General features: G+C 41.4%; 1 protein-coding gene across 4 annotated transcripts in view; it reads left to right on the top strand.

Annotated features, from left to right (window-relative positions):
- The first annotated feature begins 5,184 nt into the window (after positions 1-5,184).
- Positions 5,185-27,583, top strand: part of NAP1L1 (nucleosome assembly protein 1 like 1) — a 31,800-nt gene continuing 9,401 nt past the window's right edge. For 2 of the 4 annotated variants that reach the window (XM_040594823.1, XM_040594825.1), the window contains exons 1-5: positions 5,207-5,332; positions 19,173-19,207; positions 19,900-19,988; positions 24,158-24,260; positions 27,325-27,466. In XM_040594823.1, the coding sequence (XP_040450757.1) occupies positions 19,191-19,207; positions 19,900-19,988; positions 24,158-24,260; positions 27,325-27,466 (351 nt within the window). In that variant the 5' untranslated portion in view covers positions 5,207-5,332; positions 19,173-19,190. Of the gene's footprint in view, positions 5,333-19,172; positions 19,221-19,899; positions 19,989-24,157; positions 24,261-27,324; positions 27,467-27,583 lie in introns of all 4 variants that reach the window. The other 2 variants (XM_040594822.1, XM_040594826.1) reach the window with 2 other exon arrangements.

Raw genomic sequence — 27,583 nt, 5'->3', positions numbered from 1 at the left:
TAATTACATCCTTATGATACCACAGCAAAACCCTTGACTGTAACCATCCAATTTCATGGCATTTTATTTTATCATGTGAAATGGCCAATAATACCAGAAACAAGGACCCCTCTGTATGTAGTTTTGCTGTCGTGTTAGATACATTAGGACCAACTGCAGGCACTGCAAGCGATACAGCTTCTCTATTTGATGTCTTTTTTTCTCTTATGACTTAACAAATTTATATGCAATATAAAGATTTGTTCTAATGTAATAATTGAATAATCTATCAGTTTCCACATACAGCTTGTTTAAAAAGTCTATTCTACAGTGATATTTCAGTTAGCACAGTTCCTCTTCCCCGATAAAATTATTTCACAGGAAAAGCAATATTTTAAAAACACCCCAACCCTGCAGTGAGTTCTAGCCCCCAGCAATGACCCTAAAAAACACCAGGTGCACTGTACTTGAGATTTTAACTGCTGCACTACTTCTAAAGTATTTGTACATATATTTCTTCACCGATTTCAACACCCCTGTGTCATTTATTTCCCCTCCCAGTTTATCACTCCACACTCCACTATTTTCTCCATCTCTCCCCTAGGTTGTTTTCTTAGTTGTTGGGGTTTTGGTTTTTTCCTGTTACTTTTGGTTTATACCTTCTGTATCTATGAGCAATCCCTATAATGTAAGATAAGAGTCACAATTTAGTCCCTGGAGATTTAAAAGTATTGAGAAATAAAAGATGTTAAAGGTTTATTATGTCAAAAAGTGTATAATCACATTTCAGCATTTCACTTTTTCCAAACCATGTCATTTTGCTTTGTCTTTTATTACAGTATCTCAAAGGTTACACACACTGTATTTCTTTAGTTTGCTGCTACGCCTGTCTCCAAATGTGTTCCCTGAGGGAAAATTTGCTCTCATTTCACAGAAGCAGAAGCAAGTGCAAAACAGGAATCTGTGAGAGGTGTTCATTCAACTCTACACAGGGATTTGCATGATTTGCCATGTGATAGTTCAGCAGAACTTTCTATGCTGTCTGTGGCACTGTTTATGACTTGCTTTCTGGGATGATGTTCTTTCCTTTAGAAATCAAGTAGTTCCTCAAAAAGTAAACAATACGTGGAAGAACTAACAACAGCTCTGCACTGTACCATTCATTGGCTAGCCATGTAATTTGGAATAATCATTCAGTAAGAGTTGAAAGAATTGCTTTTGCCACAAGAAAGCAATTCAGTCTTAAAAAGAATACTCTGGATTCACTGTTTTCATTGTGTACTGGTAAACCTAGTACTTCCGCACAGGATTTCAAACTGTACTGAGAAAAAGGCATCTCTTTGTGGCAGTTGGGGAACCTTGGGTTTTCTACTCTGTAAATAGTTCAGCGAGGGTGTTCTCAATTTCGGTGACAGATGATAACTTCCATGGTGACTGTAACTCAGCCAGCTACCGCAGACAGAAGCAGACAAGGAGCACTCCTATCATCCCTGGTTGTAACTCATTGCTTACACAAGGAGCACTGCCAGCTGATTTCAGGAGAGGGTAACCTTGGGCAATCAGTACTTTGGAAAACAGTCAGGGCTGATCTGATCTGAAATGAGCTATGATCAGCAGAGAATGTGTGGTTGTAGCTTTTATGCATTGCAGGTTTGCAGCACTGAGCAGGTCCTAAGTCCTGTAAAACTGAGGCTTTGGAAGGTGCCAAGCGTGCCTAGTACTCTGAAGGGTTGTCTAGGTGTTCCTGTAATCAGATCCAGGTCCATACCAAGGACCTTTTGCATTTTTCTGTTAGTACAAAAGGGGCTGAAAGCAGCTTAAATGTTCAGTGAATTGCCTGTCACAGGGGAGTTCTTGATCCAAAGTAAGTATACCAAGCTCCATGACCAACACATTTTCCTAAGCTAAAGCACTGTCGCTTCAGCTTAGCTGTAGCCTGAATGCAGCTCAAGTACACAGGATACATGCTGTGCTTCAGCAGATTGAGCCTGGATGTGAGTGCCAAACTCATTTGTTGCAACAGGCTGCTACAGGAATACTGGCTTACCCTTCTGCAACAGCTTCAGTGCTTGACTTTCTTCAGGCTCCTCCACATACAAACCTAGACCTGTGCTCCGTCCCTGAGTGTCCCCATGGCCTCTGCCTGGAGATAACCCCTGCCTGAGCCTCCCTCTGCAGCCAACGTGAGTCAGTGATGCAGGCTGTGGGGGGAAGGACTCAAACGTGAGCGTAGCGGATAAGGCTTATGCATTCAAGGTAGAGGTCAGGTTCCATGATATTTAATAGCTCCATAAATAAGACACTCAACTACCATGTGAGATACCTAGTTCAAACTCTTCTGCTGATTTGGAGCAGCAATTCAACCTCAAGTCATTGTCTCCAGAAGACTCACTCTAGCTTCTATGCCACAGGGCAGTTCTCTTTTTATCTTTTTTTATCTTTTTTATCAAAGCTCTTCCAGCCTGGAGAAAATGTTGTGTCTCTGTGCATGCAGTGACCACATCTGCACAGTTCTTACACACACATTTTAAGGCTCTTAAAAAAGCTTCAGGATGTAATATTTTGAAAAATAATACATGTTTATGAGGAAACTATACCTGTGCCAGTATCTAATGCATTCTCAGGTGATTTGATTCCCATTATGCAAAAAATGGTGTTAGTTTGACTTTCTGTGCAACACCAAGGCAGTACTCCAACTATCCAGCCAGTAACTATCCAGCCAGATTGAAACTAAAAGTTGCAGAGCATGCTCTAAAGCATGGCAAACACACAGGAAGATGAAAATTCAGAGCAAAGAAAAATATATGGCCCATTAAAACTCAAGCACAGGTTTAATTTCCACTCAAGTCTAACTTTAAATTTGCTTTTGTCTCATTGTCATGACTGCACAAATGCCAGGATAAGTTGAACTGTTTTGATAGCAAAACAAACTAAACTAGAAAGCTTACATGTGCATACAATTCAGGTATTTGAGAAATAGGCTTCTCCTGTCCTCTTTCCATACATGTGTGATGGCAGGTGCCATGTGGAAGCAGGACTAGTGCCCATATGTCCTCTCCCTTGTCCTGTGCTGCTTAGCTATCCACAGAAACTGCTGCTGATTGAAAAATGTTCCTAACTGTTGTTTGTGAAAAACTGCTGAAGAGCCCTAGTATAAGGACTTTGGTTTTATTTTGTCTCATGAGAAGGGGTTGATTTATGTGACAAATGCAAAACCCCTAAAAGACATCTGTGAATTTGGATGAAAAGGCATTTCCTTCCAGTCTGAAGGAATGATTCCATCTTAGACCTCCTTAGACCTGTCCCCACTCCTTGGCCCCTGCTGTTGACTAGCTTACTCCACACTGCTGGCTTCTGCACCTCTCATTTCTTTTGTACCTCACTCCTATATAGGGGCCACTGGGTCTCACCTCAGGGTTCTGCATGTCATGAGGTGGTAGGTCCCAGAAAGATGAGCCACCGCCTTGTGAATCACTTGTTTATAGAAGATTGCCTCTTTAGCTGATTGAATAAAGGGAACGCCTGCAATAGCATATAATTGCTCTTGCAATAAATACCAATCGGTTGCTCATTTTTATCAAATGCCTTCTGTACACCTCTGCTTTCTTCATCTTCCCAAGCACCAGACAGCTCAGATAAATAAAAAAATAGCATATAGTACAATTTTAAAAACTGAGGGTTGCAAGGGGTCTACAGGTACTTTCATTTTAGAATCATGTAACATCTCCATCCCTGTTTCTCCCTAATTATCACTTGGACTATGCTATGCAACCTTTTGCCTGGATCTTTCTTTTGCCTCCTTACACTTTCTCAGTTTCTAGCTATTTTAAATTGCATGTTGTAAAAAAGCTCACCTATCAAAATTCAGTGTGCTGGGGAATATGGCATCCTTAAGTTCACTTCATAAGCTTCTGCTTGCAGATGGGATTTCTTTACCACAAAGACTTTGGGGGCTGATTTTACTGCTGTTCACTGGAACAAGACTGGTGTGGCACCGTACAGTGAAGAACAGGATCCTTTAGCTTTTGCTTGTTCTTAACATAGATTGTGTTGCAGATACTAAGCAGATCCACCACTTCTTTTGCTTTCCGTTGTCATTTCCAGTATTTAAATAGCTACACTTACACTGCAGATTGCTTCAGAGAAGTAGACGCAAGAATTTAGTAAAATGTAAAGAATACACATTAAATATTTGGTGATATATCCTCAACAAACAGCTCTTATTGCCATCTCCCTATGTGTTTGTCCATCCCATCTGCTTCTAATTATGTTTGAAATCATTGGCTCATTCCAGCCAAGAGGAGCTGAAGTCTCAAAGACATTTACATTTCTCTAAGTTTAGCGCAGATCTAGTGTCTTCTCCAAGATCATGTGCATGGGAGAAAAACCCAAGGAAGGAATGGGTTTTAGGGAAGGCTTTACTCAGAGCTGGCAGTCACGCATGAGAGGCATTTGTAGGAAACCAGGCTGCTTAGGTCTCTGACAGGCAAATACACCAAGTTAAAATGGGAGGGCTGAAGCTGTTTCTGCCTCTGGCTGTCCATCCCAGCCAAGGCAGGAACAACCGAAACTCTGATGAAACAGCGTTTGAACCACCGTGGTTTTCAGCTTGGGCTTTTAAGGTAAGGTAGTGCTGACTGGCGTTTTGCGGTACCTGTAGCCCGTGCATATACGGTTTACCTGTGTGAGTAACTTCTATTTTTGCGCAGGTGCCTTCAGCAACGGCCCCGGGTTCGTCCTTAAAGCAGCACTAAAGCGGCCGGGGTAGCGTTACCCGCCGGCTCCTCGCAGGCCCACCCTCGACACCCCGCTGCCGAGGAGGGGGTGCCTTCAGCGCCATGCTGTGGCCCACCAAGCGGCGTAACAGCTCTTGGGCCCGCAGCCCAGCCCAGGCCGGGCGGCCCCGCGGGGGATGCCCTTGCCGGCACCGTGCCACCCCGCCCGCCTTTCCCCTCGGGCCCACGGCGGGGACAGGGACCAGCCCGCGGTACGTGAGAAGACACACGTCCCGGTCGATGACGCGCCCCTGGCCTTCCCTCTGCGCCTCCCCGCCCGGCGCGGCCCGGCCGGCGCGGCGGCAGCGGGGTACGGTGCGGGCTCCGGCCGGGCAGGCCCCAACGGCCTCGGCCGACGGCCAGCGCGTGCCCGAGGCGGGCGTGCGGCCGGCGCGAGGGCCCGCGCGTGCGCGCGCGCGTTGCCAGGAGACCCGGGGCGCGCGGGGGAGGGGGAGGGGGGTTACGTGGTGACGTTAATTCTATATGAGCGCGAGCGGCGGGAGCTCGGGTCTTTTTACCGCCAGCCGCGCGGCGCCTCCTCCTCGCTCCTGAGTCACCGCCAGCCCCGGCCCGCGCAGGTACCGGGAGGGGCGCCGTGGGCCGCCGCCGCCGCGGCGGGGGGTGCGGGCGGGGGGCAGCGAGCAGGGGGCGCTTGGGCCCCGCTCCCGCGCGGGGAGGCCGCGGGCGCCGGCCCGGCCTAGCGGGGCCCCTCGGCCGCCGGGGCGCGGGGGGGGCGGCGGTGCCCGCGCCGCCCCGAGCCTCTCCCGCGGGGCGCTGCCGCCCGCCCGGCCCCTCGGCGGGGAGCGCTGCTCGCCGCCCCCTCCCCCCTCCCGCGGAGCTAGGCCGGGCCGCGGGGCTCGGGCCGGCGCTGAGGGGAGGCGAGTCCGCCCGGCAACACGTGGGGACGGAGCGGGGCCCGCGGGGCGCGCCCGGCGCTGCCGGAGGGGGGGAGGGCGGCGGGGCCGGAGAGCCGCGCCGGGCGGAGCGGGGCCGTACGTGTTTGTCCGGCCGCGGGGGGGCCGGGTGCCGGCCGGGCTCGGCGGCCGAGTGGGGGGCGGGGAGGGCGGTGGTTGCGCACATGGCGGAGGGGGCGGCGGGTGGCTGCGCGCCGTGGCCTTGGGCTGGCCCCCCGCCTTGTTCTCGCTGCCGCGCGGGGAGCCGCGGCGGGGCTGTGCTGTGCCCCTGGCTGCTGGCAGGGGGACCCAGAGACTGAGCCAGGGGACGGGCAGCTCGCTTCCTGCCTCAGGAGAGAGCGTGCATCGGTTCTCCGGAGTTCAACATGTCGCTCCTCTGGGTGCCTGCTAGCCGGTATCGCCCAAGCTGAGGCCTTTGCTTTCCGCCTGATGGTGGATGTGTCCATTGTCCACAGTAGCAGGTACAAGAGGTGCGTGATGTCTGTCACAAAGGAAGGCAAAGAAACGACCTGAAAGATCTAGTAACTACAGATGGAAGCATTGGCTTCTGTTTAGCATTCATGTAGATCTATCTGCATAAAAAACATTCTATCTACTCCATATTGCATGCTTAGGGGACCTGCGCTGCCAATACCTCTGAGTATTTAATACAAAACCTGCCTTATTTGCTTGCAGAAGAAAACATGAGCCTTTTCTCGTGACTGTGGCATGGTAATAATATGTCAGAATCTTCCACAGTTTATCTCCAGGCACATGGCAGTTTTGTGTATGTCTATTTGTGTTTGAAGCCTTATAGAGATAGGTGTATATTTCATGCTCTCTAGCTCCTCTGAGGAAGGTAAGAGAAGTGGGCACTGGCGGTGCAGGGTATGACAGATACTTTCCTCTGCTCACCACCTCTGCTGGGACTTTGATGTCTGCTGGTGGATGTTATATTAATCGGGCAGGAGGTAGTACCTGGTTATTTCCATTTGAATCATGAGATAAAACTCCAAAGAAGAGCTAAGGCCTAAGGTTGTGTACAGCTGACAGGTAGCTTCTGACAAAAATGTTAGTAGCTTGTTGGTTAGTAGCTTTCCTGCTGAGTCTGTTTTACAGTGGTACCCTCTTTAAAGAATGAGGAGAGCACTGTACGTGGATTGAAGCCAGCTGACTGGCTTCCAGTGTCTTGTAAATCTAGTAATTATCCTGATTCTTAGGGCAAAATAGGGTTTGAAACCTGCATACATTGATATTTTAGTGACATGGATGCCTCTGTACCAGACAAAAGTTTAGGCTGCTCAGGCTTCAGGTACCTGAAACGTAGATATGAGTGCTTAGAACAGGTCATTGATACCTCATCTTCTGTTTGTATGGCCCACTTACTCCTGTGAGACTGATAACATACTAGCTGTCTCCCATCCTTCCACTTAGTTTCTGAGTTTTGTGACAGGTTTTCCATATGTGTTTTGGTTTCCGAGGACAGAGGATTGTAGAATAAGGATTTTGTGCACAGGTGGTAGATCTGGTGTTTTTCAGAGCCTGTGGCTCTCCTCTGGTGTTTAAGGACTGGGAAGTGAGTGTTGGGACTGCTGGAAGTGCGTAGAAGTACCGTGCTGCATCTGTGCCGCCAGCCCAGTGTTACAGGAAGTGCCAATACTGCTGGATCTGCTGTACTGCTGTGTGTGTGCAGCACAGTCATGCTCTTGCCGTTCTTGTGCTTCATCTAGCCCCACCTCACTCAAAAACTGTTCCTGGGAGCAGGCAGGGGACTTGTTAAGGTGATCTGCGTACTGAGCACCCTCAAAATGGGTGGTCTGTTGGTGTGGGTTTTTTCTTAGCTCCTTGCATAACTGACAATGAATATGTGTGCACAAGTGAAACTGAAAGCCAGGCATTGTGGGTACATATGTTATGAAGCTTTCTTAACAGAGTTTTTACAACTCTGAGTGAGACCCGAGTCTTCCAGGCTGTGGAACAGTGTTAGAACTCCAGATCTTAAAGGATATTTTGGCTTACTGCACTGTTAGTCGCATTGGTATATATCTGTTTATTTACTTAGCTCCTAAAAGTTGAAGCAATTGTAACACAGTGAACTTAACTCATTGTGGCAGATACTGTATTTCTTAGGGGAATAAAATAACTTTAGGATTTGAATTTCAGTAGTGAAGAATCTCAGGAGAAATAAGACGAGCATCTTCTATTTTGAATTTTTGATTGAATCCTTTGGTGAAAGCCAGTTTGTGCCAGTAATGGGTGTAATGAATGTATCTGTGGTATCTACACTTTTTTGTTAATATGACTGTAACCCAGTTCATCTTCAGGTTCTTGTGATACAGCTGCAAACATGGTGTATCTTGAACTAAACATCTGATTCTTACTACTTTGGGAAACTTCAGGAATTGGACAGATTGCAGAAAATGGAGATGTAGGTGTTCTTTAAATGCCTGTTCATTTTTCTGCATTTGTGTATACACTCAGTAGAACTTTAGCTCTGGTTTTTTCCATGAACTGATAGTGCTTTGCTATTTGTGTGGTACTAGTAGGTACTTAACACAGAAGACAGTACTTTGCAGGCAGAAACAAGACTTTTTAATGCTGGTTGTATTTTACATAGAGCTGATGAGTCTTCTGAGTTAGCTTCTTGTCTGGGTGACTGTGTTCCGCTCTAGCTTCTCATTAGAAAACTAGCGAGTAAATAATAGAGCAGAATCGCATTGTGCAAGTGGTGTTTAATCTGAGGAATAGTTGTGATGATGGGTTTAATGTTTATAGGTCAATTTTCATTTGTAAATTACTTCAAGCTCAAAAGTGATAATAATTAAAGTTAATTCAATCTAGCTGATCTTCACTCAGCTCAGAGGTTAGTGCGGTTCCTCATCACCTAACATTGTTAATCTGGAGAGTAGGTCTGGTGTCATAATATATTTGTCTAGAAAACCAGACATGCCTGGAAGGCATCACAAAAGTTGCTTGGGGATTCATTTGACGACCTTGTGAAAAATTAAGCTATTTAGAAGCAATGCATGAGGTTTTTGAGGACTTCCTACACTCATCAAAGTTAATGCAAAGGGAAAAATCTTAAATTACAGATATGGCCTCCTGTATTTAGTGATAACTTTAACCCGAAGTTTTCAGGAAGACTACGTGCGCTGCAGACCAAAACTTCAACTGCATAAAAAAAACCCCAACTTTGCTAATTTACTTTTGATACTTATATTTAGTTTTAAAATATAAATAATTGAAGATTTGAAGTAATCAGTGTTCTCCCTAAAGAGTAATCTTTTAAATGAGTTCACGTATTACCAAATTGTAATCTGCACCTTAACTACTGTCAAATGTTAGACTGGCTATCTTCCTAAATGGAAAGCTGTTTAGATTTTGGTACTAGAGAACACAGATGCATTTGAAGGCTGAGTGTGTGCTTGAATGTACATCTGCACAGACATAGTTTACAATGGTGATGTCTCAGTTTAAAGCTTAACTTGAGGTAATGAACAGGCAGTTGCACATCAGCTGTTTCACCTGGTCTTGGTAGACTTTAGAATGAAATATTAGCAGTTTATCCTTAGTAGCTTTCTTTTAGATACATCCAGAAACAGAAATTTTCATATCTGGAGCCATGAAGCATTCAGGTACTGATTTGGCACTTAATCTTGTTAAAAAAAAACCATCACCACCAGCCAAATCACAACCAAACAACAAAGAAACCTTCACCCAAAACCTGAGAGATGCTAGAATTATTCTCATTAAGTGTTGGAAATTCTGATTAAGGGATTTGTTTAAGCAGGTGACTGAAATTTGGAATGGAACAAGCCTCCAGGATTCTAAGGCCCAGGTTAGAATCATAAATGGTTGTTGTCTTTGCTGAGCAGCAAGGTTAGTTCAGGCCACTACTTTATCTAGTTGTTGTTTAATATGTGATGTTGCAAAGGAAGGAGGGGCAGTTCTTTCATATTTCTTGTGGGATGACTAGCTCGTGAGGGAAAGTTTCCTCTTAGTTCTGGCTCCAGTTAAAATCCTGACTTAAGCATTGAAAGGTTAAGTTGGGATGTGACATGAAATAAAACAATTGTTTACATCCAAACCAACTTTTAATCAGTTCTTTCTGAACACCTTTTAACCTGGGTTTTGTCACTTCTCATTCTTCACCTCTCAAATACTATTAATGTAAATTTAAACTGTTTCTGTTCCTCGGGTATTCATGTTGCTGGGTCTTCAGCCTCTCTTCTGCAGTGTTCAGCAGTGAATATAGGATACATTACTGAAGCATGTGACAATTTTGCATTGTGTGTTTTAGTCATTGTGGATTCATTTCAGATCTTGACTACTTCTGCATGTCGAGTAGAAGTCTTCAGTGGGCTGCATGCAATTCTATCTGTGTCTTTACACAGCAATTTATTTTACCTTTTAATTCTAAGTTAGCTTGAATTGCTTCTTTTAACATATGTTACTTTAGATATTAGTACTATTTATTTTGAGTCACTTGGATCAACTTTGAAGCATCTCGTAATTCTGTGATATTACAGTTCTGGAAATTACTCATCTTAACTTTAGATGGTTAACTATGAGCTGGTAGTGCTTTATTCTGTTCCTTGTGTGTGCAAGGTACCATAATCAGAAATGTGGTCACTGTTTTTGACCTGGTGAGAACTTTGTGGCATGGCTGCTTGAAGCTTTTATCACCTTTTTCACTGTTATGGAGGTGTTGGCTACTTCTGCTAGTGCCAACCAGAAAAAGTTTTTGAAGATCACTTTGTAAATAAGGCTCAAGTTCTTTGGCTTAAGTTCTTTTTTACAGGTGTAGTATATGTTTACAAATGCTTTTTAGACTCTGCACCTGTATTAATTTGAAAGTGACTTACTGAAACCGTAACCATGTGTATATTTCTTCTAGGTATTACGACCAATTGTAACATCTCACCCCTAACAGCCTCCAAAACTGTGTTAGATAGATGATTGTTGTATTCCTTTTTTAGTGAATGCTAGCTTGTTAGTTGAAAACTGTGTGTTTAAAAGTTTGCAGTTTAGTAATGGCTTTGTTTCCATGGAAAAAACAATGAACTGAAGCTAACAAAAGAGTTGCTAAATACATTTTAGGGATTTCAGTGGCTTCTTGGGGAGTGAATGAATTTAAAATACTGCATTCATCGGATGTTCCAGCAAACCCCATGCTTTTGAAACCTCATTTTTCAGTGTTTAACTTTCTTTTCAGATAGGGATGTTTAGACGTTTAAGTCAAACTGGATGAAAACTAACGCTGCAGTGTGTGTCTTGCACATAGTAGTGTAACTGCCAATGTGTTTTTTTGTGACAATCTCGGTAGTCAACTGAACACTTCTTTCCTTTGTTTGATGTGGCATGCACAAGTTGATCTTTTAAACTGTTAAAATGTATGCTGCTACCTGAAGTAATTTTGTTAAAACACAATTTTTGTATTACTTTGACACTTTTTAACAAACTGAATACTTGTACCAACATGGACTGTATATAGAAATACTCTTAGGAAATCTTAAATATATTTTTGGATACAAAGATTTTCAGCCCTTTAGGATGGCTGCTGTTTTTCCATTGTCAGTGACAGAAAGGAGAAACTACAACAAGCTATACTGATTAGTTTGTTCTAAAAAAAAATCAACAATCCTTGTTTAGGTTTTTCAGATTTGAATTTAAACTTTTGTATTACTTTTCTAATAATAAGAGATTGTTCTAAATAGAAATTGTATGTTTTCTGCTACAGAATCTTGGCATCCAGAACAAAGGCCATGTTGTGTGTTAATTACACTATTTTTAGAATGTGATCAGGGAGCTCGTATCGGTAGCACAGACAAACATGCAGATAAAATTCAGTCCTAATTTTAAATTGTAATTCTGTAGTCAATTTCCTTTTCCTGATGGAGACTATTTTTTGCTGAAAGAGTAAACTCGCACTATGTAAAATTAAAGTGCTGCAAAAATAGTTTAGTATTTGTTGACTGTGTCTTAATTTCCTGATTTAAAAACTACTGAAGGGGCAAGCTTTAGAAAGTATTTCCACATGAATGAAACAAACTCTGTGGTTACTAGTAACTGTTTTGTTTTGAAGAATTTTAGTTTTTCCCATCATGTAACTGGTGTTCTCATGCAAGTTGTAGAGCAGTTGAAAGTTGAAACATGGAAAGCTTGTGTTTTCATGCCATAACATGTAATGTGCAGAGGCCTGCAAGCCCTAGTGGAATAGTTGCATTGGCAAATGGCTGAAGTTTGTGATTTTACCTCGGGAATTAATAGGAAGAGCAAAAAAAAAATACCACTCTTACGGGGAAAGAGCAGTCAGTTTCAATTAATTGTGTTACTTAGGTTCAGCATTATCATTTTCTAGTGTTTTTATTCTTTACAGATTCTGAATTTTGCCATCTTACCACAAGGTAAAATGTAGCATACAGTTTCACAGAAACTTCAAACTTGCCTAACCCTATTCATGAGCTTTTATATAAAAGGTACTTGCCTGTGGTGGCTACCACCTCTTGGCTCTGCTGTTACTCATGCAGCTGCAGGCCTAGCCCTGTACAGAGAAATACCTAGCACTTTTTTTCCTGCTTTACAGCTGTTCAGACATTGCTGATGAAAGGAAGACAGTGTGCATAGCTAAGGAAGAACCATGATAAGCTTTTCCAGCAGCATTTGCCAGTTATATTGGCTTTAGCTGGCTGGAAGATCAATAAGCAGAGAAACTTGCTGTTCCTTTTATGAAGGGGGCATACCTCCCTTGGGGTAGTGTGAGTGTTTACCATCTTAGTCAATTTAGCAGTTGCATGTAGCTAAAAATTCTGAGGGTGTTTTGTGAAACACCACTACTCATCTGAATTTCTTGGTCCAGAAGGCCTTACTCAAGCATCTGTTGAAGATTCTCCTGTATCATCACCATGCCAGTTAGTGTTTCTGCTGTTGCCTGTGCGTGTCCTTTGGACATAGTGGATGAGTTGGTGCTTACACAATCAATTGCAACAAAACGGTTGTTTTAGTTCCTGCAAGGGTCCAGCGGCACCTTCTTGCTGGTGTATTGAGGAACCTGTATTAATTGCTTCCATTGGCCATTAGCTCCTTAAGTCTTTTTATCAGGCCTTGATTGCCTTTATATTAGTACTATCTTGTTTATTATTTCATTCTCTTGTTTTCTGTGCTTGTATTTAGGCAGAAAATCTTAATTATCTACTCTAGATCTGAAAATTTAATCTTGTCAGTTTTTGCTCTCCTATGTTAACAGTCAGAAATCTTTTGTTAGCAGAAGAACTTTGAGGCACTAATAAAAGGAAATTCTCTGGAGAGTTCAGTGGCTGATAACGTCTTTCGTCAAATAGATGTGGTATCATGGTTATCCAGCATAGGACTACCCTGCTCACTTAATTGAGATTGATTATTTTTTTTTGACCTTCACATTTCCTAAGAAGGCATATTTTTCTGTAATATGAATGATATAATCAGTTTGTAACAATTTGCTTATCTGCCATGTTAATTAGTACAATATCCCCTTGTTTCATGGCCAGTTTCCATGCTAATGTTAATATCTATTTCATGAATTTGATCACACAAGTGAAAAGGAAACACTTGGTCTTCTGCTTGATTGCCTTTTGAAATGACATTTTAAAATTTGATACGTTATTTAATTACTACTTTTTGAAAAGGAGCTAAGTGCTCTCCTAGTTACTACTGAACTGTGATCCTTTCTCATAAGTTTTCCTGTATGGTGGTTGGTACCATATCTTCTGCTAACAGATGTGAAATAATAGATGCATTTCTTCAGGTCTTGGTACCAACAAATTTGAAGTGTGCAACTCTGTGCTATGTACTGTGCACTCTTTAAACAGTTCACCCAGTTCTGACATTGATGTGAATGAAACTGCACTATGCAGAGCATCTCGGCACTTCAAAGTTAAAACCCTCTCTTAGTGGTTGTGAGCAAACTACTCCAGTTATTTTGAACACCTGCCGTCAAATAATGTCTTTTAATGTATCTCTACACTACTATTTTTATTTTTGTTTTCTTTTTTGGTGCTAAATGTATGAAGGAAAATGTTAAAAGTTGCCCTCCTGGAATGCTAGACAAGAACATCGGTTTGAAGTAGCTTTCAGTGAATATATTGCTCTTGAGTTTCCCAGTCTAGTAAGAGTTGAACTTGGCTGGTATGATGTCATTTGTCTGGCACCTGTGGTTTCTGCAGGCATTGCAAATAGCTTACAGGACTTAATCCTGATAGTTTTTTTTATACAACTAGCTGTCCTCTAGCTGGACCTCTCTTTTTTTCCCTGACATCTAACTTAGTCCACTTAGTTCATTGTCCTGTGTTGCAGCTTCTTAATTCCACATAGGGCTCATTTGTTTTAGGTATTTTCTGTTAATGTATTGCTTTCAGTTGCCCAAGGCTTGCCAGGGACAGAAAAAGGCTGATAATGCTATTCTGTGGATAGGCTGACTTATTTGCAGTGCTCTGAATTACTGACTACTGAGGAAATTCGTTTGGGCGTCAAGGGTATGTTTCTTTTAAAGACGTGAGTAAACAAGACTTGGCTGTAGATTGGGACCAGTGTCCTCAAAAAGCCCATTTGTGTCCCTTGAACTACTTGAGAAATTTCTTCTACTTGCTATTGCGAGCTAATTGTGTGAGAAATTTGTGTCTAGAGAAGGGGAAATGGTGTTTCCTGAAAGGGAGGGAATGGGTATGGTGTGTGGTATGGTGTCCACAGAGATGTTGAACAGCTGAGATCTGTTGGCGGCCTGCCAGCCTTAGGGCTTGTGCAAAAAAGCTGTTGTTTTGCTGGAGGAACTGTGTCTCAGGAATGTCTTGCCTCCTCAGCTGACTCCTAATTCACCTCACCATAACCTGTCGTCTTGAGGCTGAGCGGGTGTCAGGGTAATCTAATCCTGGCATGCTTACTTGGGTCACTTAAAGCTGATATTCAAAAAGAAAAGGCTTCTCAACAGACTGTTTGTGTCCTAGCTGCAGTAATATAGCTAGTGCTGCTGTGCAAGCTCAGACTGGTTTCTGTGTGGATAAAGGCAAACTGGGAAAAAAGGGGGGACTGGGAAGGGCTGACTATTTACAGTTTGTGTTTCTGTCTTCACTTGAGCAAAGTCATTTTTAGTGAAGAAACAATCACCCCTGAAAACGGAAAGCTTACTAACTGGTAACTTGAGGATGAACACATGGCAATATCATTGCTAGTTTCTGCATGTATTGAATTACATTTCTTATAAAACATGACAGATTTAAGAGGTGAAGTGTCCTTTAAACATTATAAAATAATCAAAATTTCATAGTGTTTTGGTAATAAATTTTTAAGAGTTCTGTTAATTTTTAGTGATTCTCCAGGATGCACTCAGAACTGTGGCTGAGCCTGCGCTGGACTGTCTCCTAAGCTTTCCATTTTGACCTAAGCTTTCCATTTTGAAAAGAACATGTTTCTTGTAATGGCAGACAGGGTTGTGATTTAAGCTACCTGTATGAAAGAGGTTTTAAGATTTAGCCTTTAGAAAACTGGCACTGCAGCTTGCTTTTCTGTGCTTTTGCTTCCTTTTTGTAGCATGAACTTCCTATGCATTCTCCTTAAAACCCTGCAAAGATAACTATTTTCCTCTGCATATTATTCCTGTGAGCAGCAAAACTTTGTGAGTGAAGCCTCCGGGCACCTCTGTATTTGACCATAATGCAGTGCTACTGGCTGTAGCTGTTTAAGTAACAGGGAAACAGAATGTTTAATAAATGAGGTTATTTGCCTGCTGGCTTTTGCACAAGGAGGAAGATAGCCTTTACTAGTACTCATAAGCCTTTTCTTGCAGTCATGAGGCCTAGATTCCAAGTAGTATCTCAGTCCAAAGCAATCACTTAAATGGCAAGGCTTGAAGTAACACACCAACTGTAGCCAGGTTTGTTGTAATCCTGCGCTGATGACTGGTCAATTTGTTTCTTCCAGGAGTGACACGAATAGAATGCCTCTTGCTGCTCACGTGCCAAGGTGCAGCTGCTGTTCACAATTCTAAATGCACCTATGAAACAAATTGGGAAGGATGACTGCATCTTTCTTGAGAAAGCTGAGTGATAGAGTACTATATCCAAGGATTTAGTGTTTGGGGAGATACTGCGAAATAAATACTGCAGTGATATGTTTTAGTATTACTCTTCATGGTACATACTGTATCCACACAGCGTAAAACTCTACATACTAGACTGGGACACTGTATTAGGCATTGTGCAAAAATAGTGGAGGCTGTTTGCTCTTAGTGCATTTTCTCAGTGCTTTTCTGCCTCGGCAGTTTTTCTGCCAGTAGAACAGTGTTTGCAGAGAAGCTTATGGTTGTTTAAGTAAATGAAGATAAACTAAATGTGATACAACTATATATCCATGCTAGTGGATTGCACAGATTAATCTAAATGCTTGCCAGTGTAGTTCTGGTGGCATAGTGCCTTGTAGTCTCCTCATGCAAAAACTGTTGTCTGGAGCTGGCAGATGACAGTGTCATGACTAACAGTAGCATCTCCTCAGTTTGTAGAAGAACTGTTCCAACTGCAAATGTTCTGATACTGGGTTGTGTAAAAAGTGGAGGGAAGATGAAAGGATGAGACATGAAAAAGGATGACACAAGGAGAATAGGGAAAATGGAATGAGGTGGATAGGAACACACTGGAGGGAGGCTTTGAAGTTGACAGCTGCTTGATACAGTCTATTTTAATTTCTAAAAGATCTTTGAAGAATGTTATTCAAAGTCTTTTGGTAAATTGGGCCATAGTTGGAAAACACACAGTGATTGCATGGATTGTTTAGAAGCCAGGAAGCAGAGGGTGAGTAACTGCCCCTTGCAAAGAGGAGAGAGGCAGGTAGATGCTGGACTTCCACAAGGTGCTGTACCTGAGCTGAGTGCCTTTCCAGCAATCCTGGAAAGAGGGGTGAAGAGTGGAAGGTTGAAGGTTGCCGATGACAGGTTGTTCAGAATGGTGAAAACCGGGATGCACTGAGGAATGCTGGTGAACCTTCCTCTGCCACACTGTTGCCAGTGTAGAAAAATCTTAGTTATGATCTCTGAACTGAATGTTCCAACTCAAACAGGATTTTAGCTCTTTGATATGTGATTGATAACATGAGTTTACCAGCATGGTTTCAGGGCAAGGTTAGGACTAATTTTTGACCACATCATAATAAATTTTTATTTCATATACCTTCACTTCTTGAGACAGCGTGTTTTTTCCTAAATGTGATTGAAAGCTAGAAGAGCTTCTGAGGGAATTCTTGCCATGTCATTGCTTTTTTTTTTTCTATGCATCTGCTAATGGCTGGTATTGAAGATGGGATGGATACTTCTTAAAGTTTTCAAGCATGACTTAATCATAGCAAATCTCATGTCCTCATTTAGAAAAAATATTTAAATGAACTGTGATAAAGTCAGTCTCTTTCAGCAAATGTGCATCTGAGATGTTTCAGCTGCTGTTTCATTTAGCTTATTGGCTTGGTGACACCACAAGGTTTGTGTTGTCATTGGTTATACCTTTGTTGAAAGAACTGCCTCTAATTTTATGGAAAGTGAAGCTATATTTAAGGAGGAGAATGGAAAGAGGAAATGTTGGTCTCTGCAAGGAGCAATAATAATTTGTGAATCTGATCACTGTCACATTTGCATAAAAGTGTGTGAAAGGCAGGTGAACTGTGCATCTTGTGTTCTTTTGCACAGTGATTGTGCCAGTCTCCTTGAAAAGGTCCTGCATGAACAACTCAAGAGGAAATCTGTAAGGAAAAGGTCACGTATTGTACATTGATAAACTCTTGCAAATCAGAAATAATGCTAATTATGTTGCTCAAGAAATATGGAGATGTGTAAATGTGAGTTGTAATTGTAGTAGGCTTTCAGTTTCTATAATCTTCACTTCATGCTATATTTTGAGAATTGCTGGAATTGTTATATAGGCAGCTTACATCCATATGTAAACTTGAAGTTGCTGGGCAGACAAATGTGATCTGAATTTCAGGAAACTTAAAATGAGTCAAAAACATTATTGGAATTCCTTAATTTTTTTTACTGAATTGTTAGATGTACTTCGGTTTACAGTAGTGCTGCCATTCTATTTGAATAGCAAATACTTGTATTTATAAGTCTGAAACAGATTAACAGGTAGTTGGTTCTCTAGTTTTTCTGCATACTAGGAAATTTAACCTTCTTGATTGCATGCAGCCTCCTAATACTTAGTTGGCACTGTAAAGTTGCGTCCTAAATTAAAATGTCAGATACTTCCTTCCTATGTAACTGTTGGGAAATCAGTCTGACATCAGAGAAAGATACTTGATTATATCTACATAGAATGTAGGTGATAAAATCTGAAGTCTAGATTCTAACATGTCTCTTCATACTGACTGTTAATGTCCTGATCTCACTGCGATTGTGCTCATGTTACACACTTTGGACAGATCAAATGCAATTTCCATTTTTTCTGGAACACAATCTCCAACAATTTGACTAAAATTTTCATTGGAACACATTATAAGGAGTTGAACTTCCTGAAGGAAACTTGAATTTATTTAGCTTACCAGACAGCAGCTAAAATGGGGACACTAAAGCAGCGGGTTCCATGCTTCCTGGGCCAGTGGATTATTTTTTGATACTTGGTGTCCTGAACCATTGGACCGAAGTCAGCAGTAATGGCATCGTGTTTTGTTGTGTGTGGTATTGTCTCTGACTTCAAATTACCTGAAACATCTTCTTGGAGACTAGACTCTGAAGTACTGCTTTGCTGGTGGAAGGTGGTTATTCATCTTGTAATACATTTGAGAACGAAAGTGCTTCACAGTGTGTGAGATTTGCCATAGTCTCAACATGTACTATATATAGTTACTGTGTCTGGAGTGTGTTTATGATGGTACTGAGATACTTCAGAAAATTCTGATAATTCAGGATGTGGAAATTAGGCATGTTAAATACCTTGGCACCTGGCATGATTTTTTAAATGTTGCAGTTCTCTGGGTATTCTGAGGAACTACTTGGATTGATTTTGTAAAGTTGAGATTAAAAGTAAATCCACAAAAAGGCATCTTTAGTATTAAAAGAAACTGATTTAGCCGCAAGTATCCCCTTTCTGCAATTACATGCTGGAAATAAGTAAACAGTTACGAAAAGGTTTCTAGCATACTTTTTGCTTCTGTTTTTCCTCAGGTTATGTTTCTATTGTATATTTAGACAGGACTAGTTTTCCATCTGTGATATTAGTACAGTCCTATGATGCAGAAGGCAACATGGCATTTTACTGTACTTAAATTTATGTGAGTAGGTCTACGGGTTCTAAACCAGAACAAAGTTTTGCAGTATTTCTGTATGCTGTAGAGTGAGAGCTCAAAAGTGCATGCGAGATACATAGCATAGTCTGAAGAGCAGTGTATTTATCCTGTTTCTTAAGGCTGACATGGTTTGAGTTTCTTTCCATTTTAGTATTATGGCACTTGCCTGTAGACCTTGTAAGTGAAGTCTAATGCTGCTGTTCTTACATTTTTGTTTTTTTTCCTCTAGGGTTTGAAATCTGGGAGAATGGCAGACATAGACAAGTAAGTAAAATCGGTAGGTTACTGAGGTGTTCTGACAGTTTCAGATTGTGATCTGCAGATCCTTGATAGGCAGGGTCTAGGTAGTGATCTTGGCACTTGCAAGATTGAGGCTTGTAGTATGTGGGAGAAAAGCTTTAGTTGCTTATGCCAAATGGATTTGTGATCTTAATTGTAAGTAAACCTAAAACTGGGACAAGGCACCACTCAACTTACTAATTAGTTGGAATTCTAGGGGGCAAAAAATTGTAGTACTGTCTGTTACTATTGTTTCACTCTGTGTTTTTTATATACTTCAAATGCTTGTATTTTGTGGCGTTCAGAGTGTAGTTTAGTAAACTTATCCTCAGTTCTCAAGGCCTGCCCATTTTAATAAAGGGGATGTGTAGAGCAGAAGGAGGCTTTGACTTGCTGATATGAACAGGAACTGAAGGAATTATTTTGTAAAAAGGAATCTTCAAAATTCTGGAAAGCTGCTAGTTCTTTAAACTCTTCTGAGATGGCTGAATGTGAAACTTGACTCTATGAAGGTAAATTTGGCTTTGCTTGGCTATTAAGACTTCTAGTTTGTCACAGATAAAAACTGATGCAACAGTTTGCTTCTACCCACATGATCTCTAATTTGGGCTCTTTAAGCTTATTGTAGTATTTTATAAAATTAACTTCTTGCTACTGTTATTGAATATTCCTAATAGCAAAGAACAGTCTGAACTTGATCAACAGGATATGGAAGATGTTGAAGAAGTAGAAGAAGAAGAAACTGGTGAAGATGCCAACAGCAAAGGTAACATTGAAAACAAGCATTTCTAAGCAGCGGCATAGGTGCTTTCTAATTAATGTGCTAGAAGGATTTTACTGCTTAATATATTAGGAAATGATAAAACATAACTACTAATGCACAACTGTATTTAAATTCTGAAGCAAGGACTGTTTTTCCAGTTGTGTGATTTTTATTGATTGTCTGCAGTCACTCATCTTAGTTGTAGTTAGTATCAATTTAGGCAGTGCTGGCCACCTGTAAGGTTGTATAACTGGAAAAGAAAGGGTTACTATTGATATGTGACTAATTCTTTTAAAACTAACAACAGTTAAAAGCTGTTACGATGTGCAGCTTTGGGTAGAAAAAAATTCAGGTGCGTGTGTGTATATATCATTTTTTGATCAATTACTTAGTAATTTGCTGCTGAGTTGTTTGATTGTGAACAGAACAAAAATCATACTTAATGTTATTGCTCTTAAAATCAAGAAATCTATTTTTTTGCCTCCCTCAAGAAAAACTGAACATGTATCACAATAACTACACAGCACGAGTAAGACTGTTCAGCACAGGCAGAACAGGTAAAGACAGGGGGTACAAATAGAACCTGAAGAGCAAGTAGCCAAAAGAGAAATAATTAATAATCTCTGGAATAATATTATTTGGACTGCTGATAGTACCACATTATGTGATTGCTTGAACAGAATAATAACGCTGAAGAAAAGTAGGATAATTTTGCTCAGGATGATGTTAGAGGCTTTTCTATATCTATTGAAAAAAGTATTATCAAAACTGGGTTGCAAAATTCTGGGGAGCACACTGGTCAGCTGAAGAACAGCTTACAGTAATTAAAAGGTAGGTATTCAGGTGTCCCAAAGGAACCTAGAGATGAATAATGTGTATTTTTGGTGATTAATCCCAACTATTGTAGGTGAGGATCTGAAGGGAAATTATACTATAGGAATCTCCTTTGGTCAAGGAGGATCGTGATGGAGATCACTTAAGCAAACTCGACACCCACAAATCCGCAGGCCTCAATGGGATGCTGAGTGCTAAGGGAGCTGGCAGGTGTTATTGTTGAGCCACTCACCATCATCTTAGATCGTGGAGAACAGGAGAGGTGCCTGAGGATTGGAGGAAAGCCAGTGTCACTCCAGTCTTCAAAAAGGGCTAGAAGGAGGACCCAGGAAACCAGGCCAGTCAGCCTCACTCCATCCCTGGAAAGATGATGGAACAGTTCATCCTGGAGGTCATCTTGAAGCATGTGGAGGAAAAGGTCATCAGGAACAGTCAAAATGGATTCACTAAGGGGAAATGGTGCCTGACCAACCTGATAGCCTTCTCTGATGGAGTGACTGGCTGGGTTGACCAGGGAAGAGCAGTGGATGTTGTCTGCCTTGACCTCAGCAAGGTGTTTGACACTGTCTCCACAACATCCTCATAGGTAGGCTCAGTCAGTGTGGGTGAGATGGGTGGACAGTGAGGTGGATCGAGAACTGGCTGAAGGGCAGAGCTCAGAGTTGTGATCAGTGGCAGAGTCCAGCTGCAGGCCTGTAGCCAGCGGTGTGCCCCTGGGGTCGGTACTGGGTCCAGTCCTGTTCAACTTGCTCATCAGTGACCTGGATGAAGGGACAGAGCACACTCCCAGCAAGTCTGCTGATGATACAAAACTGGGAGCAGTGGCTGATGCACCCGAAGGCTGCGCTGCTGTTCACGGAGACCTGGACAGGCTGGAGAGCTGGGCGGAGGGGAACCTGATGAAGTTCAGCAGAAGGAAGTGTAAGGTCCTGCACCTGGGGAGGAATAGCCCCAGGCACCAGTACAGACTGGGGGCTGACCTGCTGGAAGGTAGCTCTGTGGAGAAGGACCTTGGTGTTCTGGTGGACAGCAAGTTGCCCATGAGCCAACAGTGTGCCCTGGTGGCCACGAAGGCCAGTGGGATCCTGGGGTGCATTAGGGGGAGCGTGGCCGGCAGGTGGAGGGAGGTGATCCTGCCCCTCTGTTCTGCCCTGGTGAGGCAGCACCTGGAGTGCTGGGTCCACCAGTTTGAGTGCTGGGCTTCCCAGTTTGAGAGACAGGACTACTGCAGAGGGGCCAGCAGAGGGCTATGAAGATGATGAGGGGACTGCAGCACCCATCAGCAGCATAAGGCTGGGATAGCTGGGGCTGTTTAGCCTGGAGAAGACTGAGGGGGGATCTTATCAATGTATGCAAATATCTTAAGGGCAAGTGTCAACAGGACTGGACCAGACTCTTCAGTGGTGCCCAGCGACAGGACAAGGGGCAACACAGGACAAGGGGCAACGGGCACAAACTGTGCCACAGGCATTTCCATCTGAATATGAGGAAGAAATTCTTTACCCTGAGGGTGACGGAGCACTGGAACAGGCTGCCCAGAGAGGCTGTGGAGTCTCCTATTCGGGAGACATTCAAAACCTGCCTGGATGTTATTCTGTGCAACCTGATCTAGGTGAACTTGCTTTAGAAGGGGGCTGGACTAGATGATCTCCAGAGGTCACATCTGACCCTGACCAGGCTGTGATTTGTAATCCTGAAGGGAAATTGCTTTCCATGAATCGGAAATGTGTTTCATTAGTAGAGAAACTTGACACAGTGTTAAACAGCTTTTTTACGTCTGTAATTCTTGCTTGTCTAGTTTTCAAGTATTTTTAATGCACAATTTTTCCTTAGATTTTACTCATTTACATTTTTTAACCTAGATAATGCCACTTTTTAATATTTTTTTTAAAAAGGTCCATTTGTGGACACGAAGTAAAGCACTGATGCTTTTAGGAAAAAGCTCTTTGAAGAAATAGTGTTCATGCATCCAAGAACGTGCAGAACAGAATATGTGGTTGCATTTCAGTTTGAAGGGGATGTGACTGCTGGCATTGTCATGCCACGCGTATGATGCGTATACTGATTTAGTAATAAAGAATAACTGGCAACATACTCAAATGGCATCACTGGGTATTTTTTCAAGTGTATAGGAAAGATTAATGAATCATAAGACCAGAGAAAACTAGATACCTTGATAAGAGGCGTAGTGTTGACTAACGTGAGGTAGTACCTTTTAAGAAGTTATTACAGCTTCTACTGCTAAAATATAAACTGATTACAATCATTAGGGAGAAACAAGACACTTTTATTTTTCAAGAGACATCAAAAAACCCCCGACTTTTCAGCATGTAATTTCAGTGCGAGGACATAAAAATGGAAGAGAATATTCATGTGTGGTTACTGTAGTGAAGGGCGTAGAAATGGAAAATGGTATGCTATTTCCAAAAGCTTTGTGCATCAGGAAGGATTAAAAAGCTTCACTCTGAATGTGTGAGAGGAATGCTGTATATACCTAGTGTCTTACAAGGAGTGCGAAGTACTCGTTTGCCTATCTGTAGATGCCCTCTTCCCCCATCCTCAGCAAAACAGAATGATAAAAATTGTTCATAAATTCTTATTAAAAATACAAAGTTGTGAAATTTCTGCAGGTTGAGGCACAGATTTTGAGCTGAAGTAAAATGGTTGCTGTTAATATGGATAAAAAACCCACTTAGGCTAGGAATCCCTGTTTTTTTTCTAAATATACTTCTACCTTGTAGTTTGAAACAAGTTTCCAATTTGGACAGTGTTTTTTAGAGATGATAGACTTCAAGGACCTAGTACTGATATTCTGTAGTAAAAAGTGTCAGACTATTCTAATGAATAATTTATTCTTTTGCAGGAAAAATTAGGAAAATAGATTTCTAAAGCAGTTTTAAATCCAAGTCTGAAACTGTCCTGTCTCTTTCCATTTACCTTAAATGGAATGAAAATCCCAATTCCAGTTTTTATTCCCTTAAAGTTAAAAGCACAAATTGTTCTATCTTGCCTTTCCGTATTAATTCAAAGTAAAAGCAGTCAAGGCAAAAATGATGCTTTAGGGGCATTGTATAAAACCTCCCCTTTTAACAAAAAAGCTCGGCTTGCTGAGTAGCAGCCATTTTAATCCAGGTGCTGTTTCCGTGTTCAGAATGGGATGGATTTGATCCATGTTTCCGAAATGGAGAGGCTCTTGAAATACTACTTTGCCTGTGTTTCTTTTTATAAGTGTATACACAGTAAACATACTGCTCTTTTGTAGTGTTTAAGTAAATTTTTTTTTCAGATTAGTTTGTAAGTGTAAAGTGCATCTTTCATAATTTTCTTTTTTAATTTAGCTCGGCAATTGACTGTGCAGATGATGCAAAACCCTCAGATTCTGGCAGCCCTTCAGGAAAGACTTGATGGTCTGGTAGGAACATCTACAGGATACATAGAAAGGTACAGTATTTGTTCAGTATGAGCAGAGTGGTATAAATGGTTCTTTTGCTTTCTGAACAGTATCGTCTGTAGCATTAATAGTCATAAACAACTGTGCTGCTCAGATAGCAGGAAAGCTAATACAGTCTGTCTGTAGTATATCTCACAATTGAAGAGTTATTTGGGCTTTTATCAAGGAAAAAATGCTAATATTTAGTGGCTGGTGCTGTCCCCTGCAGTTGCAATATGGCACAGTTTTAAAAGCACAGTTTTAAAAGATACTTTCCTGGTAGTTGCAGTATCTTTTGCAGCTTTGCTTTAATCATGAAATGTCAGTTTTCTTAAGTATGGACAAATACTTGGTGACCCAGCGTCTCAAATATAGACATTTTTTGGTTAGTGTGTAACCAGTAGCTAACAAAATTAGGAATGTTATCAGTACTTCACATGGTCTCCTTACATACCAAAACTTGGAACAATCCCTTGCTAACATTTTCTTGATCTGCATTAACGGGTAGAATTTTCTGGCTCTTATGTATGTTGTGGTTGTGTATAAACATTTCACCACATCCACAGGAATTTTGAGGCATACAACTGTCTTGCGGTGGTAGTGTCCTGTGTTGCTATTGACTTGAACTGAGGCTGCTGCTACTCCTGCCACTTTCCTGTTATAGATGATAGCATGGAAGAAAAACAGATTTAACAGCTTTCCCTAATAAATACTGGCCTAAGAAAGAGCATGGAGTCAAAGGGTACCCAAGTTCTTTCTCTTCTAGGTACTGTACACTACAGATTTTCTATACCCAATATTTTTCCTCAGCTTTTCAACAGATTAACCTCTACTAATCTTTCAGGTTCTTGATCTAAGGAAGTGAACGGAAGTGGTAACATTGATTTACATGTCATTCTTCTAGTTAACTGCTCTCTAAGATACTGTACCATTTCTTCATCAAATCCAAGTACAGTAGTGCATTCTCTATCAGAAAAGTCTTGCAACTTTGCTGTTGTACTAAACGCTTACCTAACTTGCAATGCAGAAATAACTGGAAAATGTGTGTAACTTGAATCTGCACTTTCTCAACATATGCATGCCGACTTAACCAGGCTTTACAGGTACCTCTTACGTGTCTTCCCAAGTATTACTTTGAGCTCATTTGTCTACAGAGTCTAGACACTGAGATGGCCCTGAAGTCAGCAGAAATCTGGGATCCTAAAAGCCTGTTACATAGGCTGTTAAAGAACTAGATGCATAAGCTGGGAGGAAACTGAATAGGTTCTAGGAAAACAACTGTCTGCTCAGGCTTAGAATCTGCTAATTGCTTGGCAGCTGTCCAACAATTTACTACTTCACCTGTGCCTGGACAATTATTTTTGTGAAACTTACTTTCATTGAGTATAATTTCTTTCAACTGCTTGCAGGAGTTTGTATTCTTGTGTGATCTAGTGGCTTGTTTTCAGAGCAAACGGCTTTTACTTGCTGTTGTACTTGCGCAGTCCAGTTCACATTTCTTGGTCTGCTTCTCCATTTTGGATTTACTTGTAAGAGCGGTCTCTTTCATGAAGCTACTTTTTAAATAAGTACAGAGTTTTGTAAAGGTAGTGGGATGTACAGCTTTTGAAATTTTAACTAGTTGGCATGGACTGTAATGAAATGTAGCTTTGACACATGCAAGAGAATCTAGATTCTCTAATAAAGGGGTTAAAATTTTACTCTGATATACTGGAGTTGGACAGACTGCATGTACGGCACCACCTCCTAGAAATTTCATAGTGCTTTATATGGAATTGCTAGGACCAGTACTCTTAGTCTATATATGTGTGTGGCATTATGGGTGATTGTATGACTTACCTGTGCAGTCATGTTAATTTTCTTCCTTAACACCTTTTTCTTTAACTGAACTTGCTATTTAAATCAGTGTTAGTTCTGATACTGTACTTGAAGATAAAATTGCAGCAAGTGATTAACTTGACTGGAAGAATGTTAGAATAACAAGAATGTTACCAAGCTTTATAAGCATACATGTCTTAAATTTAAGTGTTTTTCATAGTTTGTGTAGCAGATGTACTTTTGCCCAAATTGAAAGGTTAAGGGAAATCTTGATTTAATGGTGATAAGCATGTTATCTTAGTAACCAGAAATGGTATATTCATGTTGAGCATAAAGCTGTCGGGGAGAAGGGGTCTGTGTGTTAAAGTGAACAAGGATGTTGTAGCATCCTTGTCCTACCTGATAGAAGTAAGATAGCTTTACTGGTTAATATGAACCATCGGTGTTTAACTGAGCTAATACATTCTTGGTTACTTCCTCTAATCCTTGTCCTAACGATGCCTAAAAGCATTTGTTTACTACTGTGTTCTAAATAATGTGGCACAATTGCTTAAATAAATGAGAAGTAATCTTCTGGAGGTTGGCTCACCTCACAAGCAGTGGAGATGGCTGACAGTCTACCCCATTATCAGTAGGACAAAAGTTACCTACATCAAGGCTACAGTAACTCTGTGTTAGCATAGCTTACTAAAGTGGAAGTAGCATTAAAGAGTGTAGCTGACAAGTGTTTATAATGATTGCATTAATTGCTTTCCTTTTACACATGTATAATACAGTGGCTCATTTAGCAAAACTGGTTTTGCTCATTTTGGAAATGACAGTTAATATGTTACAAGACAGTAATACCAGCTGCTTTCCTCAGTGAAACAAATGTGAATTTTGGAGATAACTTTCTTGGCAAAGAATAATTCAATTGTCTTGACCTTTCTTTCATAAAACCAAGCCAATTAGTGAAAGTTTACTGTACTGCTCATTGACAATGTAAAACTAAAACTAGCTTTGTCTCACGATTGACCCAGGTGTCTGGAATACTCTGGCTCTAACTGAGGTTAAGCCTCAGTTCTAAGAGCCCATGCTAACAGGTTTAATCTGCATGGTGCAGTGGGTCATAGTTTAGATTTGCACAGCTTTCTAAAGCTTAAAGTATAAAATCTGTCTTGATGCTAGTTGGTTAACTTGAAAGGGGACTGGTTGAGGAGGGGTCAATATGTGCTTAGAATGCGGTGTTAGTAACGGTTCTGTCACTGAATTTTTCAGCTTGCCTAAAGTTGTTAAAAGACGTGTGAATGCTCTCAAGAACCTTCAGGTTCAGTGTGCGCAGATAGAAGCAAAGTTCTATGAGGAAGTTCATGAGCTGGAAAGAAAGTATGCTGCTCTCTATCAGCCCTTATTTGACAAGGTATTTTAATGCTAATCTGATTTGTGCTTACAAGCTGTAGCTAAAACACAAGGGAATATTAACTGAAGGCTTATATTTTGAATTACTTTGGTCTCATATGTGCCCATTCAATTCAGT

Source organism: Falco naumanni, chromosome 5 (assembly GCF_017639655.2).
Source record: "Falco naumanni isolate bFalNau1 chromosome 5, bFalNau1.pat, whole genome shotgun sequence".
NCBI classification, from domain to species: Eukaryota; Metazoa; Chordata; class Aves; order Falconiformes; family Falconidae; genus Falco; species Falco naumanni.
Note: the sequence above shows the minus strand (reverse complement) of the source record. Positions and strands in the feature narration are given on the sequence as shown.